This window comes from Cucurbita moschata, unplaced genomic scaffold (assembly GCF_002738365.1).
Source record: "Cucurbita moschata cultivar Rifu unplaced genomic scaffold, Cmos_1.0 Cmo_Scf00015, whole genome shotgun sequence".
Lineage (NCBI taxonomy): Eukaryota > Viridiplantae > Streptophyta > Magnoliopsida > Cucurbitales > Cucurbitaceae > Cucurbita > Cucurbita moschata.
In genome coordinates this window covers 479,276-500,391 of record NW_019268531.1, presented here as the reverse complement: position 1 = coordinate 500,391, position 21,116 = coordinate 479,276, and the positions used below count along the sequence as shown (strand labels likewise).

Below are 21,116 nucleotides of genomic sequence, written 5' to 3'. Positions count from 1 at the left end.
GGGGGGGGGGGGGGGGGGGGGGGGGGGGGGGGGGGGGGGGGGGGGGGGGGGGGGGTATGAAAGAAATATGAGGTGTATTGTTATCTTCACCATCAATTCATTTCCTTTTTAAGTTATCATCTGGCATTGGTTGTTGGGAACTTGTTGTATTGATGACATAGAGGGAAGTGAGCAAAAGATTCTATTGGCCGGTATTTGTACCATGCTTTCTGACAATAAATTATCAAAAAAATTTGTTTCTTGTCGCACTGATAGTTCCTTTATTTTGACACTATTAGACTGAAGACTATTTAGTATTAGCATGTACATTAACTTCTTGAGTATGTGCATGTAAATTGTGGGTGATAGTTTTTTCGTTTCTTTTGGGCGAAGTAATTAGCCTGTTTCTGACACAAGTTCCATTGCAATAGGTACTTGTCAGAGAAGAAAGACGAAGCTGCATCTCAGTAGCCTGATTTTGGGCAAAGTAATTATCCTTTTGTGTTCGTGTCATGATTTTCTGAAGGTTGTAATTGACCCATTGATAATCGTTGTGTATGTTATTTGAAAATATGTGAGAAAGCTACTTCAGTAACGCCAAAATGGAATTGGGAATTTTCTCCCGAGAAGCAATAAATATTTTAGACTTTCCAATTCTGAGTAAACAACAAATACAAGAATGCAGTACATGAGTACCTTATAATCCTCGGTAAAGGCGTTGGATATTAAGGTTTAATTACTAAATGTGTAGTTGTATGGAACAGTTGGAATTTGTTAAGATGGAATGGTTGATCACCAGCATTTGTAAACAAGGGATTGCGGTAGTAAGCAATGGACGCTATTTTGAGACGGTTTATATCGAGCATGGCTGAAAAGGAGGGTCATTGTTCCTCGAGTTCAAGTATATGGCTACTGTTAGTGAAGCTTGGATGTGTAATATGGAGGAAAAAAAAAAAAAAAAAAAGGAAAGGAGGTATCTCTAATTTGTACAGGATCCTTCATTGTCATGAGCTCATGAGCTCTGTATAATCATTGGGCAGTGTTCAAAGTTCAGAAACAAGCCTATTCTCGTTTAGTTCCTGGGACAAAAGCTTGTTTTTTACATATACTGGCATACATTTATGTTCTTTTAGAAATGCTACATATGCTTGGTGTTCTAAAGTAGTTTGGTGTTCTAAAGTAGTTTGGTTTTATGACGTCCACCATATCAGTTGAAGAAAGAGTTAGTAATTGAATGGAATAAGAATGCAGTAGTCCTTAACTTATACGTGTTCTTACAGTTTCTCTCCTTCAAAAATTTAGTCTCACATTTTATTATCTTTCCTTCCTTCGTGCAAAATATTCTTTATCTCACATTGTCTTCCTATGTAAATTATAGGCTCAAAAATTTGGTCTCACATTGTCTTCCTATGTAAATTATAGGCTCGAAAATTTGGTCTCACATTTCATTGTCTTTCCTTCTTTCGTGCAAATTATTTGTCTTCCTAGGTAAAGTGATTCTTACTAATTATAGTTAACCAATATGTAATTTAATTTATGATTCTTTATTTAATTCCGGCAAACTTTAATTTAAATTGATACAATTATTAATTATTAATTTTGAAGATTTAATTGACCCATTATTTTATCTAAAAAAAATGAATATACTTTTTGATATATTTTAGAAATTGGATAAAAACTGGCGGGGGACACGTGCACAAAAGAACTGTAGATGACAATCAAGTGAGGCTCATCTCCGGTTCTTTGCATTGTTCTGGTTTAGTCTGTTTGACATTACCCGCCGTTTCTGTTGGCAACTTCACGCTTCTTCTATAAGCTCAATCTTCCTAACAATCTCGCCCTCCCAATCTAGATTTCGAGATAGGAATCCTTCCGTAAATGGAAGAATTGCGATTACGCATCATCATCGTCTTCATAGTGTTCCAGCAGCATTAGCTATGGGTTTGTACAATTTGATTTTGCGGAGGCTGGTGTCTCTGCTGCAGCCATGGCTGCCCGAAGACTCGGACGTTCGGATGAATTGGGGGCTTACTCGTTCCACCATCGTTGCCCACAAACTCCATTTTAACGTTTCGGCTCTCAATGATCTAATTGAGGAGACCGCCATAAGCATGTCCTTCAAAGAGGTGACCATCGACCACTTGAGCGTTGTGGTCACATACTGGCCCTTCCCGGCCTTCGAGATCACAGTACATGACGTCCATGTTACGGTATCTATCAGGTTAGTCAATTGGTGTCGTTGTTTATGGGATGATCTAAATTGTAGATGCTGCTAAATTCATGGTTTCTATCGAGCGTGGGTGGTTACTTCGTATTTACTCTGTGGGGAATTTAACAGGGAGGAGATTTCGAGAGGTAAACGGGAATCCAATATCTTTTCTGAAACTTTGAGGAAGAATCTATCTGCTATCGATCCGGAGGTGATGCCATTTTCTTTTTCCATTTTCGGACAAATTTAGACATTGAATTGTGATGCAAATTTCGTTTTACGTAGTGTGGATACTGACTTTTTGCTCCTTACAAGCTTAGTTTTGACACATCGTCGATCTTAGTCTTCTCTTTAACTAAAACATGTTTAATGGTGAAGAGTATTCTTTGCTTCATTTGGTTGCTTATTGGTTACGAGTTTCTATATGACTTAAGAAGTTTGGATTTCGTGTCATTCAATTTCTATCAAGTTGGGAATAACTTTAGAAGAAATATTAGCGTACGGGCGGGCGAGGTATCCGGTTGAGTTGCTAAAACCAGTTGTTTGATATCCAATCTATTTTCACTTTTATCTTCTTGGGAACAAGGGATTCTATGACTACTCTAAATTTGTTTTTGATTGGCCTGTTTCTGAAAATGATTTAAAAAAAAAAAACAGTTATCCAGGTAAGAAAATATATGAATTTATCCTTTTAATGTAATCTTTACAAATTCAGTATTTCAAGGTTTTGAAAACGTGGATTGAGGTTTTCTGGAAATTTGAACTCTGCATTCTTTTTATCATGAAATGTAATACTCTTTTTGTTCTCTCACTTTATCATTTTTCAAATTTTGGATTCGGCCAAATGCAAAATGTGAATGCTATTTTCATACTTTTCAAAATTGCCGAGGAGTAAAGTTTTCTTAGTTCCTCAATTCAAGACAGTTTTCAAGTTGTGCTATCAAAAATATATTTAAATTTGATCCTCCTTTCTGTTGTATCCCTTTTTCTCGATTACTATTTTTTTAATCATGAACCATCATCTTGAATTTCAAATAGTTTGCTCTTCCATTACTTTTGTTGACCAGAAAAAGTTGTTTACCACTTGAGCCTAGTGCCTCATCCTAGCTATCAGTTCTGAGGTTATTGAATGTGTTTCAGGGTGTTACTTTGCATGATATCATGAAGAGTTTTCTGGACCCACCACCAAGATATCGGTTGAAAATAGCTTCTAGAAATCTACTACTCAATCGTGGTTGTCTACAGATGTATAATATTAACTTGGTACTGGAGTTCCCAATCTTTAACAATGTCTTTGAATGTTCGTTGAGCATAAAGCGCCTAAGTGCCAAATCTGAAAACAGAAATAATGGATGTCTTTATGAGCTCATACATGCAATGTTTAAACCAATAGCACATAGCTGCCTTATCATCACTGCCAATGATCTTGAGATTGTGTTGAAGAGGGAAGCTCAGATCAGTAGAATCTTGAATTTAGAAGTAATATTCAGTTGCTGCAAATTGCATGATCTACAGCTTGTTGACGTGAATCTTAGAATTCCAGAATTAGGTCTTTCAGTTTATCCAGTTGCGGTTTCAATATATTCAGTATTAAATGGAATGTCATCAAAAGAATACAAGTTTGCTCGAAATGGTAGGCAACTATGGAAACTAGCTGCTCGAAGAATTAGCCACATTACTTCATCACCAGGGGTGTCATTACATCATCTTGTCACTATTGTCATGCTGTGGATACAGTATATCAATGCCTATGAACTTTTACTACTATTAACTGGATATCCTGTGGACAATTTGATGAAAAAATTCACTGATAAGATTTCTTGGGACAGAAAACTCTTCAATTCTTTCAAGAAACATTGGATGTCAATCCTGGATATTGAGGAGAAGTTACCAATTGAATTCATTGCACAGGCACGGAAAATAGCACGATATAGAGCCATCAAGAATGTTAAATGTGTAGAAGAGAAAAAGGAAACATTTAGCTTCTTCCAGTTAAAATTATTTTGTCAGATCTTTTCAATGCTTTTATGCATTTGGAAAATGGTTTGCAGTATATTTTGTTTCATAGATGGATACATAGTTAGAATCTTGACTCGACCACAGAAAATTGATGGATGTTTAGAAATTGTATCACAAAATTCAAATTCACAGTTTTGCTTTATGTTGAATATTGGAGAACTGTTAGTGTCTATTTATCCCACGCATGAAATTCAACCTCCGACAATTGAAAACCTCAAATCGAAGTTTGGGATCCCATCCTCCTCCTTAATTTCTTTCCATTTTTCCTTTGATGCACTGTTAGCCATGTACATGGTAGACCTTTGTGAACAGTCTTTGCTCATATCCTGTGATCAATTCAATGTTACTTCCTTACCTTCTGTGGAGGCTTCTGTTAGTAGTGTCCGTTCCAGTGATCTGCTAGGGGAGTATGACGTGAAAACAGAAAATAATCTTAAATCTATTATTTGGGGTGAACCTACTCGGATCTTTCTTCCTTCTGATGGTCGTGAAACAGATATCGCTGACCTTGGTGAAGTTGATTGCAATCCGTTCATAGTTAAATATTTGGAGGGGATGTGGTTGAGATGGAATTCTGTATGCATGAATCTTGAAGAAAGTGGGATCAAGTATTCAGATAATCCTTGGTTTCTTTGTGAAATCAATAGCTCATTGACAGAATCAGTGCGTGAGAACTCAAATAATTCATTATGGAAATGCAATTTGGCTCTAGGTAAGCTGAATTTAGCTTTGGGATATTCATCTCTATTATCAGCATCTTTGCTCCTTCAATCCATGCGACAACGTGCTTATTGTTGGACTGAGGATGAGCAAAGGCCTGAAGTTTCTTTGCATGCACCAACAGTTACTGCAGATGATAGAGAAGTCTGTGTGAATAATAAATATGAGAACTGTGCTAGTCAATTGATGACTCCATTGCTTAAGAAGCTACCACTAAAACACATTCAAGTTGCAATGCACGTAGGTGGTTCTCACATCCAAATGGCACTTGAAAAGGACTTCAATGTTGACTACGTAATCTCAAGTGAGAGAGCTCAAAAGGGTGATTCACTCGTTGCACTTGATATACATGAAGTTGAAATTGCTGTTTGCCCGGCTTCCAATTCTGATTGGATATTTCTAATGGAGGAGTCCTCTGAAGCCGATGATAAAGAAGTGGAATATCTCTCTTTGAAAGAACCTCGTATTTCAACAATTGGTGACGAAAAGTATGCATCTCAAGGATTGGTTTCCTTCTGGTTCTACCTACAAGCTAAAGGGTTAAAAGCATATATAGTAAATTCGGACGAGAAACAACAGAACCAAATATTCATTTTTAATCCAATGCTGATCTTATCACCAATTGTCAGGTATGGCTATTTTCTTAATACTTTCCTATATAAAATTGTGGCGATTCTCTCTCTATAGAGTATGTATTTAATAAGGCTTCTCAATGAAAAGTGCTCTAATAACAATACAAAATATCTATTTGCTTCCTTGAATGTATGTTCTAAAAACTCATACCACACAGATGCCAAGTTTCATTTTTGTGAGTGTTGGTTTATGCATACACCCAGACACATATAATGGTTCAACCTAATGAAGATATATCACCCCCTTAGATTTGGTGAGGGTGTATAGTGTTTTTTTCTTTCTTTGAGCAAGATTTCTTGTTGATTTTCTTCAAGTCATCATATTCTACTCGTTACAAGATAGCATAATTATGTTAATGAGCAGTAAAAATGAGATGAAAACTTCTCACACGGTCTTTCTAACAAGGAAACAAAACTTCTATTCATTAATGATAGAATTGCAATATGAGAGGATATTTGTTTTCTTCAATGATGGCTACTTTTCGCACGACTAAAACAGAAAATAAGGGGTCGTTTGGGTAACATTCCTATTTTTGGTTTTCAAGAAACAAAAGCGTTTGATAATTGTTTCCTTTTCTTGTTTTTCATTTTTAAGAAATGTTTTCAAAATTGTGTAGAAATTTTGGACTAACGAGTTTCTTGTTTCCAGATTTTTTTTTTTCCAAACATAAATAGAAGTATTATTTTATCATTTATTACTCTAAAATGCATAATGAATATCTAAAAATAAATAGTACATAATTTTTTTTGGATATTTAATTTTGAAACCAATTTTCATAGAACAAGAAACAAGAAATGGTTACCAAACATGTTCCTGTTTTTTTAGAAATTATTATATTTAATTTACTGTTTTCTCATAACAAAGAAAAAAAAACTAAAATATCCTACAATTATTTTTAAAATTATGATAGTTGATTTGCTTCATGTTAGGAATTTCTTACCATGGTTAGTTATTCGTGGAATTTCTGTCAGTTTGAGGGCTGGGGATAATCTGTGTTCAACGTGAGATAAGAGGAACTAAGTGACAGGCACTTAGATAGCAAATCAGTATGCAAACATATGGTAGACGGTTTCTAATAGAAGAATGCAAGCAAGGCCTGGTGCATTCATCCTATGTACCACTGAAATGCAATGCAGTTAGGATGCACGGTTGACATCTGATTTAACATGAAAGTTTCAAAACAAATGTTTTGCAGTCTTTTGATATGAAAATTCTGTTGTACTTTATTTTTAATGCCCGCATTCTTTTCCTGTTTCATTTAAAATATCAGTTAAATATTTTCGTATGAGCCTGCCAGTAGATTCCACCCCCACCCCCAAGGAAAAGAATAAAAAATAAAAAATAATTGGAAAGGTGCCGTCTTCATACATTTTCCCAGATATTTTATTTTATTTTTTAATAAATTAAGTTTATTGTGAATGGAATATTCGTGCAGGAAATCTGTTCACTCATTTAGTGAGGATGTCAATGCTTTCTCAATAGCTTTTGACTGTAAAACCACAGGTTTCACTGCTTTATCATATATGGAGGATTTATATCTTATCATGAAGGTAAGTGCAGTCTTTGTGACTCTAAATATGGGATTTTTGTGTTGACGCCTTTATTTTTGTAGACACGACAATTACATAATGTGCAGTGTTTCTGGTATAAGGGGATTCGGATTCTATTAAGTTGATGAGCTACAACTTCATCTAGTTCTCTACATGTCGAGCATGTAATTTTGGCTGAAACATCTATTGATGTAAACTGAAGAAAAAAAAAAATCTGTAAACTGTAAGCTCATTACAGTCCTGATCTTGTGTAATTCACATTATCCTTTGGTTTTTTAATTCTTTAATATTATGCTTTGGTTCAATAAACAAAGTTTAACTCTTGTCAAATCTATTTTCTTCCGGACTCTCAAAATTCTACCTACAGATTGTTTGAAGTTTCTGAAGCAGAATCTTGCAATTTTTGTTGATTGGATTTACGTCTTTCAGTCTTCATTTTCTTATCTGAAGAGTTATTTCTGTCAGGTTATAGGACATTTGTCCGCTGCAATTTCTTATCTAGGCTCTACCAGTTGGGGCTCCCAGAAATTTATGAATCAAAATATCATTCTCAAGAAGCCCATGCCAAAGTTTGTACATGTGAAAGAAGCTTCAATAAGTTGTCGTACTAGTTCTATGATTCATGGGACCTTTATAATCAAGCGGATGGATGTCATTCTTCATAATTCTCGGACGAGTGACACTTTCAACAGTTATAAGATCTTTTCAAATAGCCAGAAAATGGTAGAGATGAATTCCCCTGATTGTGGAATTTGGATTTCTGTTGATCAGGGAAGAGTCAAGGTAACATGTGAAGAGGATAAAGTTGATATTCTTACTGATATCTCTAATATCAATTCAGTTATATTTAGGTATCGCGAAAGTGATACGGACGAATCTGTATTCAAATCTCTGCGGACACAATTACTTAATTGCCATGTGTACTTCTATCATCAGATTTCTCTTTCTCATTTCATGCTTGCCACATTTTTGAGTTCACATAATGGCTCATCTTCAGAAGGGTTGAGGAATATTCGCAACAGTTATATTTCTAGAAATAATGAATTGAACGTGGAGGATTCTGACATGGCAGTTAATTCTGGGGGGTCAGGTGAACAGTCTGGCTTTGTTCAGGCTCTGGACATTTTTTCCACGTCACCATTTTCAAATTTTCAGTTGCTTGTGAACATTGAAATTGGTAGGATTCTCGTAACAAGGTGCTCAGTGTATGACATCTTAGTTGGAGCACATCAACTGAGTAAAATTTCATCATCTCTCTCTATTGGTGGAGATTTTCAGACCATCTTTTGGAAGATTCAGGTGATTGTTCTATGCAGCATAAAGAGTCTAACTTCCCCTTCTTTTAGTTGCGTCTTTGAGTTGTTTGGATTCATACAGTTATTTTTGTCATTTCCAGTTGAATTTACTCAACTGTGGTTAGTTTTGGTAACAAACATCATCCCTTTTATGGTAATAACATTATTGACGAGAGGTACAATGTCTGTTGAAAAAAAGGATAGGTACTCTGTCTTATGGGAGTCTAATAAAATACGGAAGATGCTGTTACTGATTATACAAATGTTTGTTCTCTTTCCAAACTTTTTTCTGGCTTTCCTTTGCAGAATATTTGTATGAATTAGGAGGCCTTTATAACTCCCTTCTAATTGTTTGTCTTTTTTGGTTCTTTTTCTGTTTTTCCCACTGGGATTTGTATCTGTATCTTTTTTTTTCATCAGTTCAATGGAAATTTTGTTTATTGTCCAGAAATGGAAGGATGCTTTGATATACTACAAGTATTATTCCGAACTGTCAAGTAATTTATCAAGAAAGCAATGAATAAGTACTACTGTGCTGTTGCATCTTGAAAATTACCAAGTTCAAACAATTGCCTTCTAATTTGGTTCAAACATTGTGCTAATTGACAGGGCGGTCTTCTTTTCCTGGAACCATTGACTTTGGCATTCTTTATCAATTGTTTCAATAAATACCGTCATGCCATAGGGAGTCTTTTGTCTGTGTTGCAATTTCCTGATCATCAAGATAAGAAGGCTCAAGAAATTATGGAAATTACGAGATTCGAGAAAAGTGCTACTGAAAATGTTGTTGACGAGACTACCGAATCTTTTTTAAGAGTCAAAGGAAAACTTTTGGAAGTTTTTATCCTCAATGTCTCTAACATTCCGCTTATTCTTGTCGTCAAACATGAATCTGGTATATCATGTTCTCTTTGGGTTCTATTTTAATAATATCTGTATCCCTACTTCAATATTGGCCCTTTTCTGCAGGTCTGATTTGGGAATTTGTGATTGAAGTTGATGCCAATTTAAAATTTCAATTGGCTGATAATAGGAAAGAATTTGAAATTAATCTTTCTCACTTGTCAATTCTCTGCCAACAAGTTGAGGAGACCCTACCAAACAACATTCAAATCCCTCATTTTTCTTCCAATTTGTCTTCCCACCTTGTAGCTGGAGAACTTGCTGCAAGTACTCAACATACGAAGGGAGTTCAGACAGATAATGATGCAAGTAGTTCGAAACATCCGGTTTCTCATAAAAAAAATTCTGGAAATAGTCATGTCACTGAGCCGTCTTGTTTTAGCTGTCAGCATTATTTATTGAAGAACTTAGTCGCTTACTTGTCAATTGAGGTGACGTGTAGTGATCAAATAGGCTTATTAAGTAAAGCTTGGGCTGGCAAAGGCTCTTTGTCAGGGTTGGATCTCACCTTGTCCCATTCTGAAATACAGGTGAGTCCTACATTTCTTAAAGAAGCTTTGCCAACACCTTTTTTCTCTTTACTGCTAAAGCCACCACGTTTTAGTTTTAGGCATCTACTTGGGTCCATTTTTTATTTCTCTTTTGCTTCATTACATAATTTAATTATGTATACTTTTTTTTTATTGCCTCAGATGATCTTGTTAGCTGTTTCATCATTTTCTGGACCGTATGACAAGGAAAAGACAAAGGAGCATCAAAGGCAGTGGTCCGGTAATCAGGAAGTTGATGCTAATACCACAGATACATTTGCCACTCATGTGGTAGCTCTCGTTCCTGATGGTATTTTATCATTTGAAGGTTTCTTACTGACAATGTACAATTTGTTTGTTATCTTGAGCTAATTATTTCCATGAACTATAAAGGAGCGATTGTTTCAATTCAAGATGTCCATCAGCACATGTACATCAGTGTAGAAGGTAGTGACGAGTACAACTTGGCTGGTGTATTGCACTATTCTCTTGTGGGAGACCGGGCATTATTCAGGGTAATTCTGTGCATCTATTTGCTTCATCAATGTTGGCAAGCCTTTTCTTTTCTTCGTTATTAAGATTAGAACTACATCCCTTTTACTTAACCTTCTTTTTACTTGATGCTAGTTATCGCATATAGTTTTCATTGAGCCATGTCCTTATACGACGTCTATAAGATGTTCTAGTCTAGGATGAGAGCTCTTGGGATTTAGTGCCTAGCTATTAGCTAACATGACTGTTGAAATGGTTGGACCACCTTTTTCAGAAAGGTAGAGTTTTCTTTCTCGTGAAAAATATGCTTCTTACAGTAGTACTAACTTTATTACTTCTTTATTTTCATTGAATAGCTCATTTCACTGATTAAGTAGCATCGTAAGAAATTGTTTCCTCCAAGTGGATGAAATATAAAAGAAACATTAATGTAAGATCTGTAACTCAATATTGAGAGTATACTCGCTGTATTTTGTAAACTAAAAGTCACGTGTGTGTGTTTGTTTGTCTCTCTCTCTCGCTCGATCTATCTATATATATAAGAATATAAAATTACAATAAAAGACAACATATTGGTGCTTTTGGAGAAATTAGTTTTCTTATTCAACAATTATAATACAAGTGAAATTTCAACCAAGGAAAACTAATTATAAAAGGAAAGGAAATTAAATAATAATTAAAAGATTAAAGAACTAATATGTAGTGTAAACATAATTATACGATATACTAAACTCCCTCCAAGCTGGGTTGTATTCAAGCCAAGTTTGGAGTGGAATTCATCAATGATTGTCGTGGTAATGCTTGGGTGAGAATATCAACAATGAGATGGCGAGATGGAATGTAGTTTAGTTTCACTATACTACATTAACCTTCTCAAATACAAAATGATAATTTATCTTTATATGCTTCACCCCATCATGATTCATGAGATTCTTTGCTATGTTAACTCCGAGTTTCTATCTTTAGTGCTGGTAAAAGCTTATGAATCGACATTCCTTCACAAATTTTCAGAGCTAAGCTCAATATTCAGCTTGTACACAGATTCTTGCTACAACTACTAGCTTTTTACTTTTCCAAGTGGTTAAGTTGCCCCAAACATAAGAGCAACATCCAAATGAGGATCTCCGACCTGTTAATTCTCTAGTCCAACTAGCATTGGTATACATATCTACTATTATGTTAACTTTTTAAGTATTAACTCGTGACCTAGAGTGTCTTTTTTGTATCTTAAGCAGTTTAAAAGAGCTTCTTAAAGTGTGGAACGAATCCACTTTTGGGTGTGTCACAATGGCTTAAATTAGTTTGCTGAATAATCTTGAGGAAACAGGAGAAGGCTTTCCTATTCAAAGAGCTCAACAAAGTAGCCTCAAATCCCAATTGCTCTCCATTGCTGCAAAAGAGGAAGTTCTTTGGAGACAAAAATATAAGTTGATTTGACTCAACGAGGGTGACTCAAATACCTGTTTTTTTTTTTCATAGGATGATGGCCACTAAAATAAGGAAAAATTCCATTCTTGAAATCGTTTCACTTGAGGGGGCCAGTATTCTTACAAAGGAAGATATTGAATCAGACTTTTCCATTTATTTGAAGCACTCTACATAATACAAACAAGCCTCCTGGTTTTTCCATCGCTAGTTTGGAATACTATCTTGGCACAATAATCCCTAGTTCTGAAGTTCCTCTTCATTGAACAAGAAAGTTTTGGCACATCCATAAGAACGACATATTGAGGGTGTTCCATGAATTTTTCAAGAATGGACTCATAAATGCTCGTTTAAGCCTCGCCACCGGATTATACAAAATCCTTGATAGAGTCATTTCTGAATGTTTAAGATGGTCCTTCCATCTATAGTTAGTGAAAACCAAATGGCCTTGTGCTCGTCAGATCTCTGATGCATCATTGATTGCAAATGAGCTTATAGATGAAAGGAAGAGAGAAAAAAGGGGCATTGTTGTGAAGCTGGACATTGAAAAATCCTTTGACACGGTTGATTGGTCTTTCCTAGACATGGTTCTTGCGGCTAAAGGTTTCAGAACCCTATGAAGGAAGTGGATCATGGGCGTATCTCATCTCCCCTCTTTTTTTATGAGCTTTCTTATGAGTGTTGTATGAGCTTAGTGAACAGAATATCATTTGATAGTTCTCTCATAATCTTCTGTTATATGAAGGCTTAAACTGTGAGGGAAACAAGTAAAATATTCTGGCATAAATGATAAATCAACGTAGGACTCATTTTTTTATTTACTTATGGATTTGTGTTTTATGACTTCCCTTTTCACTTGAGAGACCACAATGATATTTATTCCCTCGACTTGGCATATCACTATTCGTGCAGGTTGAATACAGAAAACAGAGGAGATGGTCCTCGCCAGCATTGTGGTTCTCTTTGATATCATTGTATGCAAAGAATGCTGCAGGCAAACAATTAAGATTGAACTGTTGTCCTGGATCTGGAGTTGTAAACATATCTGGCACTGATGATAGGGATATGACTCTATGGAGAATATTTTCTTGGATGCCTGGAGGTCAAGATGATACGAGCTGGGAACCATTCAACCAGTTTGCTAAAAGAACTTTTTATCTAGTGAACAAGAACAATGACTGTGGTATTGCCTTTATTGATGGGGTTCCAAAGTTTGTCAGAAAACCTGGAAATCCGTTTAAGTTTAAAATTATCCATGACTTTCCTACAGTTCATGGTGCTGCGAATATGAACCATTATCTTACTGGGACCCCTGAAACCAGTCGTGAACAAAATTCTCACATGGATGAGAGAATATCTGAAACTGATGGGTTGTTTCCAAGAATCGATATTTCAATTTATATATCTCTCACCATCGTTCATGACATATCTGATACGGATGAAATATTGCCTATCATTCGTGGTTGCCTCAGTAATACAAAACTGACCCTACAAATATTATCAAATAAAACCAGGGTTCTTTGCACATCCAATGCTGAATTACATTATTTTGACGCGCAAAGAAATTTATGGTGAGTATTTGTGCTGAGTGGAAGTATGCAGCTACCTTTGATGCCCATCCATTTAAAGATTTATCTTTTGGCCATTCCCCTAAATTTAGTTTTGATTCCTTCTCATAAGTATTTCTTGAATTTGTATTGCAGGCAAGGGATTCTCAACCCAGTTGACTTTTGCCTTTATTACCGTTTCAGTGCTAAAAGCAGTAGAACAATTTTGCATGGGGTTCCTGTGCATATCTATTGTAGAATGGAGGAGGTATTGTCCTTTTCTTATAGGAAACAGTGGCAATCGTTAAATTTAAGCAGTTTATTGACTCTTCATGACGCATCTCACTGATATATTTTTGTGGTATATTGGTAGTTGGACATATCCTTAAATGAGACCTCGCTGGATGTAATTCTCTTTGTTGTTGGGAAACTAGACTTGGCTGGACCGTATGCAGTGAAAAGCTCTATTATTCGTCCAAATTGTTGCAAGGTTTGCTTTTCAAGATGCTATTTGTTATGAAGAAATTTAATAAGATGATTGATGGGGTAGAACTTGCAGAAATTCTCGTTTAATGGGGAATTTACTAGATCCAATTGGAGGGAAGAAACGATATAATCATTGATAGACCAAAATTAAGTGCAAATCTACACAAATACAAAGAATAGACTGACCTATATTTTCTTCTTTGACCAATGAATGGTAAGTTTTCTCATATGTCCGTAGCTGCATTTACATGACAGGTGGAAAACCGGTTTGGGGTCAACCTTCTCTGTCATTTCCACAACAAGCAGAGTCTGACGATAGGAAGATTTCAGTCTACTTTCATTTCTCTGAGGTACTTTAATCTGCATATATTTATACATCTTGGCTCTTATATACTTGCACTTGAATTTTTGTTCTGACCTATTTATTTAAAATTCTGGATCTAACGTTGATTTAACATGGCATCCAAATATAAATTCATGGATTCAAATTGTTGTTTCCTCATTTTCATCGTAATAGTTTATGTATTGAACCTTGTATTATATTTGTGTCCAACCGGGGGGAAGTGTTGAAAAATATAGAAAGATTGAATTTTCCATAAGTTTTAAGTTTAAGTTTTGAGGTTTAATGGTGATTTCAAAATCGTAACGCCTGTGGGAAGGAAAAGGATGTTGGAAAGGATTTTATTAAAGAATTCAAAAAATAACAAGCAACTCAAGGCACTTTAAAAATCCTCTGGTAGCCATGGCAGGAACCAAATAGTAACAACAGCATTTCTTGTGTGTTAATATTAAACGACTGCAGTCAGCATTTTGAAAACAATTATCTACCTCTGAAAAGGTTAGTAAGAAAAAATAAAAAAAGAAGATCCAATTATTACATTACAGAAATAGCTGTGCATGTGATGCTGCATGGACGGCTAGTATGTATTTGACTTATAATAGTTCAATATATGGTTAGTTGTCAGCTACCTGTCTCGTGAGGAATCTTTTTTCCAATAGCTCATGTAGATAAATAAATTATTTTGTTTGTTCATTATTGTTTGAGATAAAATTATCCCGAGGGTATTTCTGTTTGCAAGGCAACCAGGATCACCAGACCAACCTCTTGAGAGTGGATCAGTTATTTCATTTCAACTAAGTGAAACTGAAAATTTTACTACTCCTATCCATATTTGCGAGTTACAAGCTCAAACGTTTGCTTGGAGAACACGTATAAAATCTGTGAAAGGTATCCTCAATTTTCTTCGTTTCCATTACTGGTAATTGACTTGTTTGCTTATTATAGTGTTTCCAGATAAATATAATATTCTGTATATTTCAAGAAGATACAATCTAGGTGTTCTTATACAAGAATTCATTACAAATAAGAAAATAAATAGAAACATAGATAACATAACTATGAAGTATTGACAATTCTCAGATTTCATAGGATGAAAGACAAAAACAAAGCTCTCCTAGCCTAATAGCTTTGGCAATATTACAAAGAAAACGATGCTTTATGGAGAAAGGCAATGGATGCGAAGTATGGTTCCTCATCTCATAATAACAAACCTGGTATGGCCTCTGTCTACTGCCCATAGGCCTTGGAAATCCATTTTGAAGCAGCAAGCCCTCATGAGCTTGTAGGTTGCAAGTTTGGCAATGATGCTTCCGCATCTTTCTTGTTTGATAGGTGGTTATTGAATGAGCCTGTGATATATTGTTTTCCCCTCATTATTTCCATATCCATATTTAAACATGCATCAGGAAAGGATACTTGGAAGACCGAAACGGGCGAAAATAAGACCTATCTGAAAGAGGTTGGTGAATGGACTGAGTTTATGGACTGCCTATCTACCATCCTTTTGCCTTCGTTACTAGATGCTTAGATTTGAAAACCGGACAGCAAGGGAGCATTCTCTACAAAACCTCTTTCGCTGGACTTGGCAAGAAAAGGAATTTCCTCTAATTTCCTCATTTATGAACTAATCTGGATGGACCATTACCTAAATAAAATTAAGTTCTTTCTTTGAGAGTTTAGTCACCGAGCCATCAATACCCAAGACAAGCGTGCCTTACATAGCTGTATCTCCTCATTGGTGCTCTCTTTGCAAGAAAAGTGCCGAGGCACGAAGCCATATTTTATCTTGTGCAGCTACATGAAAGCAGTCCTGGAGGGAATATTAGCAGCACTATCGCTTCTCATTGGTCAACAGTTTTTTCAAGTCTACTGTCACTCACTCTTTGGGTCATCCTTTCATTCTTTCAAAAGGGAAAAGAAGACCGACCCTTAAGTGCATTTCATCTTGAAAAGGAAAGAAGACCCTTTGGATGCATTTCATCAAGGGATTTTTCTGGACTACCTAGAATGAAAGGAACCATAGAATTTTTCAAGACGTTACAATGTTATGATAGGTTTTTTGGTCATCACATGGGGTTCAACTTCTTCTCTTTTTTAACATTATAATTTTTCCAACGGGAGGTCCTGGAACTCCCTTGGATTGAAATATTTTTGTTCCTTACTACTTCACCCAATGTATTATGAGGAGAAGTAATCCACGCAGACAAATCCTCCGTTGCATGTCTTCTTTTCCAAGAACAAACTCTATTGACGTGCCAAGACCCAAAAGAAAACCCTCCAGTTGCATGCCTCTTAAAAGATGAAAGATACATTATTAAAATTGATAGGCTATAAATTAGGACGAACTGGATATGGCACCATTTACTCCACACAATAGATGAGAAAAGAATGAAAGAAATTTATGATTTTATAGATTCTGTCTGATTATTGGTTTTCCTTTCCTCAATTTTTTGCCAATTGAGGCAAATCTTTCGAGTTGCCGCTAAGGATATTCACATACACTTTTCATTTCTTTTATAGATTCAAAAACTTATCCAGGACCGCTTTTTGTGGTTGACATTTCACAGCATCATGAGGTAATTTTTATCACTTTGTGAACAAATTGTTTTAATTGGGTTCGCGATTCTTGATTTTCCCTCTGTTTTGCAGGATGGTTTGTCAATTGTGGTTTCCCCTCTGACGAGAATACACAATGAAAGTGGTCTAACCATGGAACTTCGATTTCGACGAAAACAACCAAAAGAAGATGAATGTGCTTCTGTTTTGCTAAAACCTGGAGATGTGATTGATGATTCAATGGCAATGTTTGATGCTTTGAATTCTTCTGGTGGATCGAGAAAGGCATTAATGTCTCTAAGTGTTGGTATGTGATAAGCCTAATCTAAATATGGCCAGTCTTTCTTTGTGAAATAGAGGATTGTATTACAAGATAGTTTTTCACCATTATGCTGTCTCATTTGCTACCTCTCCTTTCTATGTACATGTCAAAATAAAAAAATTAAAAAAAGAAAAAAAACTTCAACTAACTTATGGTGATTTCAAGTGCACGAAATGAAAGACTGTCTTTCACATTAGGAGGGCTCAAGAATGATCGAAATGAATTTGGGTGTAAAGTTCTAGGATTAAATTTTTAGGTTTATTGGATTTTGGAATTCCAAAAGCCAGTGATTCAAGAAGAATGTGAATGTACACTTAGTTTATTTTCTAAAGCTAACTAATTCACTATGTGCTTCATGAGTACTTGCTTCTGCCTTTTTTCCGTGTCTATTTGCAGAACATTTGGTAGGAGGAGAAAAGTATACTCATATTCTTGATTAGAGAAACATTAGTGTGTTTACATATGTAAGGGACTGCTATAACTAGCTAAATTCCAGACGTAGCAAGGGCTGCTTTATTCCAATGGCACTCAACCTAGTGTATCAAGTATACTTAACCAATAAAGTTGAAAAAAAAAACACTAGAAACCACCTGTGTTGCATGTCAATCAAACCTATTCTTTCTAGGGTATAACCAGATAGTTTCGAAATTTCTAAATTACTAAATGTTTAACAAATATCATAAAATCCCTTAAACAATTCATGTTATTACATGTCCTCCAAATTTGCATGGCTTGGATAAAAACCAGCAAATAAGAGACTCCTTGTTGCTCTTTTAGCTAGTGATATTTTTTGGGTTTAAAGTACCAGGCACAGCTTTCTGAACTGAAGAAGAATTTTGACAGTTCTAAATAGGAAATCTTCTTGTTGGATTTTTTCTATTCCCTCCTGATCCTGTGTGAGAGATGATGAACTAGAGTCCTTATAGCCTTAATATTCGTGCCTTCATACTTTGTTTGCTAATTGTAAGTACTTAATAGCACAAATAAAAAGGGATTTCTTCTCTCTTTTTTACCTAATTGAATAGAAGATTAAAACATGCTGGACCAGAGCTTATGTATGTGAAACCTGTTCTCGTTATTAGAAACCATCCAATTTTACATAGGTTTTAGTTAATTGTATTAGAGTGCATTACATTTTGATTCCCCTTCATGTTATCTTGTTCTGAAATTGATGGGTTCAAAACATTTCAGGAAACTTCCTTCTTTCTTTTAGACCAGTGCTGACTGATAAATTGATGAATTTTAAGAACTCAAGGTCAGTTGAGTGGTCAGATGATTTTAAAGGTGAAAAGGCAGTGCATTTGTCTGGAACTTTTGATAAGTTAAGCTACAAAGTCAGAAAGGCTTTACTGGTTGGATCGGAGAAGTACTCCTTTAGCACAGCGAGTTGTAAGCTGTTAGTTGATGATGGACGTGAAAACTACTTGCACTTTCTGATTCAGTGCATTGGTAAGGATGTCCAAATACTGCGGCCTGATGAATCTGGGCATAGGGTTGATAATAGCCGTTCATCTGATTTGCTGGTGCAAAAACAGATTTTTCTTCTTCCTACTGTACGAGTGTCCAATTCCTTGTATTCAGAGATACAAGTGCTTTTAAGTGAGACAGGTAAATTTGAAATTGGTTTTCCATTTGGATAGTTTTAAATGATTTAACTTATCATCTGATCTTATTGCAGAAACTAGTACCATAAATGAGAATTCACATATTGGAACCAGGGCAACTATATCATCCGAATCAACAGCTGATTTCTATGTGAACCCTGCGATAATTTTCTTTTCTGTTACATTAACTGCATTAAATTCAACTTGCAAATCGGTGAGTAGCGGCGATTTTGTGAAGAAGCTAATGAAGCAGAAAGGGAAAGTCCAATCCGTAGACATCGATCTTGATTTTGGTGGTGGAAAGTACTTCGCTTCCTTAAGATTGGCTCGTGGCTACAGAGGCATATTAGAGGTTATGTTAATTTCACATTTTACTGTCTTTAAAGAATAAAACACACGTTTCATTACTACTTGTTTAGTGATCAAATTTGCAACACCTCTAACTCCAACTAAGAAACTGTCAACTTTATTATGCCTTATATAGGAAACCTAATGCATTTTGATCGGCAGGTGGCCTAATGCACTTTGAATTGCAGGTAACCGTTTTTACACCGTATGCCCTGAAGAATGACACAAATTTGATGCTGCATTTTCTTGCTTCAAATAAGAAGACCCTTTACAGGTGCATCTTAGAATGGTTCATGAATGCTTATGCGTTCTTTTACAGCCTACGCATATCTTTGGCCTATTTTGTAACAAATGAAAGCCATGGATGTATGCAGGGATGTAGAAAAGAATGGTTTCTGTCCTCCGAATTTAGGAATTAGTTTGCCTCCACACTGCAGTTGTTCATGGTTCTTAAAGTAAGATGAATCAACACTCGGAAATAAATGATTTTTTTTTTCTTTGTAACTCTTTTCTTTTTTATTTCCTTGTCTCACATCAACAAAATTTAATATTCTAAATTTCGAATTTATTTATTGACATTGTCGTAACATCTTACAGGTCCAAAAAGGTGTTTGTACAGTTTTCAGAAAATGATACATCTGAATCTCTACTTGACTTGGATGCTCTATCTGGCTTCACAGAATTAAACTTGCAAACTCAAGAAGATGGCGTAGTATTTTGTATCAAACTTGGTGTTTCATTGGGATCACTGTTGAGAAATGTGGTATTGCCGTCCCAACTTGTTACTGTAGTCCCGCGATATGTGGTGATTAATGAATCAAAAGAAAATATTACTGTCCGTCAGTGTTATTTACAGGTTTGTAATTCGTTCTTCAATTGTAAGCAACCTTTTCTTCAGCACCCTGGTCACTGCTGCTTTTATGTATTTAAACTTTTTCTTCTCCTTTGTTGCTCTTTTTAATCCTACATGAAGAATGATGAACGAAGCACAATCCAAGTCGACAGTAAACAGAAAGCAACACTAAAACTGCAGGATGGAATCCAGAAGCCTAGAGGATACAGTCTAATTGAAAATTTTGTGAAGAAGCATTCAAAATCTATGGACGATTCCTTAAAATTTATTCAGTTCCACCTTACTGACTCTGATTTGAGTTGGTCTGGTCCAATATGCATTGCTTCATTGGGACGATTTTACCTCAAATTCAAAAAGCAGCCCAACCAAGAAGCTTTGGAAGGCACTAGTATGATTGAATTTGCTGCAGTTCATGTGGTGGAAGAAGGTTCAACATTAAGTTTACACTTCCATAAACCACCAAATACCAACCTTCCATACAGGATTGAGAATTGTCTGCGCGATTTTTCTGTTACATTCTATCAGAAGGTTGTTCTGTTCTTCCATTTTCCTCTCTCATCAATTAGTGGATGGATATGAACTACGATGTATTTTAGTATTCTTTTCTATTAATGACACGATAATTTTACAGGATGTTGTGGAGCCGGAGGTTCTAGGATCTCTATGTAGCGCTGACTATGTCTGGGATGATCTGACTCTTCCGCATGAACTTGTAGTCCAAATTAACGGTATGTGTAAACTATTTTTTCTTTCAAGGTCTACATCTCTGTGATTTATATTTTTACCTCGGTGATATTGGTTTTGTTGCTGATTACTATCAATGCTGTGAAGGAAAGATTAAGATTTTTTTTTTTTTTAGGGAGAACTTCCCTGCTTTCTGTGTATTTCCAATGACTTTTTAGCTAGGTTAAATTAGATTCAGAAAACGAAAATTAGACATTTGCCTCTTCTAAATAATCCTCTTGTCAGCATTTAAATCTTTAATTTTATTTGAATTTCGTGAATTGTGAGAAATTTGTATCTTGTACAAACAAAAATTAAAATCTTCCATTTTTCCTCGTGATGGATGAGTCGTATGGCCGCCTTGTAACATAATTTCAATACAGTATTAGGTTGAATACTTTGCATACACCTTAAATATGTGACATATTATTATAAGTGACAGTGTGGCCTTGCTACCGTGATCCACTCTAATTCAGTTTCTCATTGCTCTATTCGTCCTTTCCTTTTTTAAAAAAAGAAATATTTTGGCCTCCAAAATATACATGTTTGTTACCTTCAAAAGAAAAAAAAAAAAAAAAAAAA

At 35.5% G+C, this 21,116-nt stretch overlaps 2 protein-coding genes across 3 annotated transcripts in view; both read left to right on the top strand.

Moving 5' to 3' along the window:
* The window catches only part of LOC111453819 (mitochondrial pyruvate carrier 1), a 2,261-nt gene extending 1,628 nt beyond the window's left edge, over window positions 1-633 (top strand). Inside the window, exon 5 of the mRNA XM_023095068.1 lies at window positions 411-633. Within this exon, the coding sequence (XP_022950836.1) occupies window positions 411-450 (40 nt within the window). The 3' untranslated portion in view covers window positions 451-633. The remainder of the gene's footprint in view (window positions 1-410) is intronic.
* Window positions 634-1,721: 1,088 nt separating this feature from the next.
* The window catches only part of LOC111453187, a 26,732-nt gene continuing 7,337 nt past the window's right edge, over window positions 1,722-21,116 (top strand). The window contains exons 1-23 of one of the 2 annotated variants that reach the window (XM_023094179.1): window positions 1,722-2,200; window positions 2,318-2,399; window positions 3,329-5,556; window positions 6,996-7,110; window positions 7,576-8,409; window positions 9,015-9,300; window positions 9,375-9,838; window positions 10,001-10,148; window positions 10,232-10,353; window positions 12,668-13,326; window positions 13,459-13,570; window positions 13,676-13,792; window positions 14,044-14,138; window positions 14,868-15,016; window positions 16,649-16,704; window positions 16,778-16,991; window positions 18,198-18,614; window positions 18,685-18,962; window positions 19,147-19,232; window positions 19,333-19,413; window positions 19,556-19,814; window positions 19,932-20,339; window positions 20,443-20,539. In XM_023094179.1, coding sequence (XP_022949947.1) covers window positions 1,917-2,200; window positions 2,318-2,399; window positions 3,329-5,556; window positions 6,996-7,110; window positions 7,576-8,409; window positions 9,015-9,300; window positions 9,375-9,838; window positions 10,001-10,148; window positions 10,232-10,353; window positions 12,668-13,326; window positions 13,459-13,570; window positions 13,676-13,792; window positions 14,044-14,138; window positions 14,868-15,016; window positions 16,649-16,704; window positions 16,778-16,991; window positions 18,198-18,614; window positions 18,685-18,962; window positions 19,147-19,232; window positions 19,333-19,413; window positions 19,556-19,814; window positions 19,932-20,339; window positions 20,443-20,539 — 7,591 coding nt within the window. In that variant the 5' untranslated portion in view covers window positions 1,722-1,916. The remainder of the gene's footprint in view (window positions 2,201-2,317; window positions 2,400-3,328; window positions 5,557-6,995; window positions 7,111-7,575; window positions 8,410-9,014; window positions 9,301-9,374; window positions 9,839-10,000; window positions 10,149-10,231; window positions 10,354-12,667; window positions 13,327-13,458; window positions 13,571-13,675; window positions 13,793-14,043; window positions 14,139-14,867; window positions 15,017-16,648; window positions 16,705-16,777; window positions 16,992-18,197; window positions 18,615-18,684; window positions 18,963-19,146; window positions 19,233-19,332; window positions 19,414-19,555; window positions 19,815-19,931; window positions 20,340-20,442; window positions 20,540-21,116) is intronic. The other variant, XM_023094178.1, reaches the window with a different exon arrangement.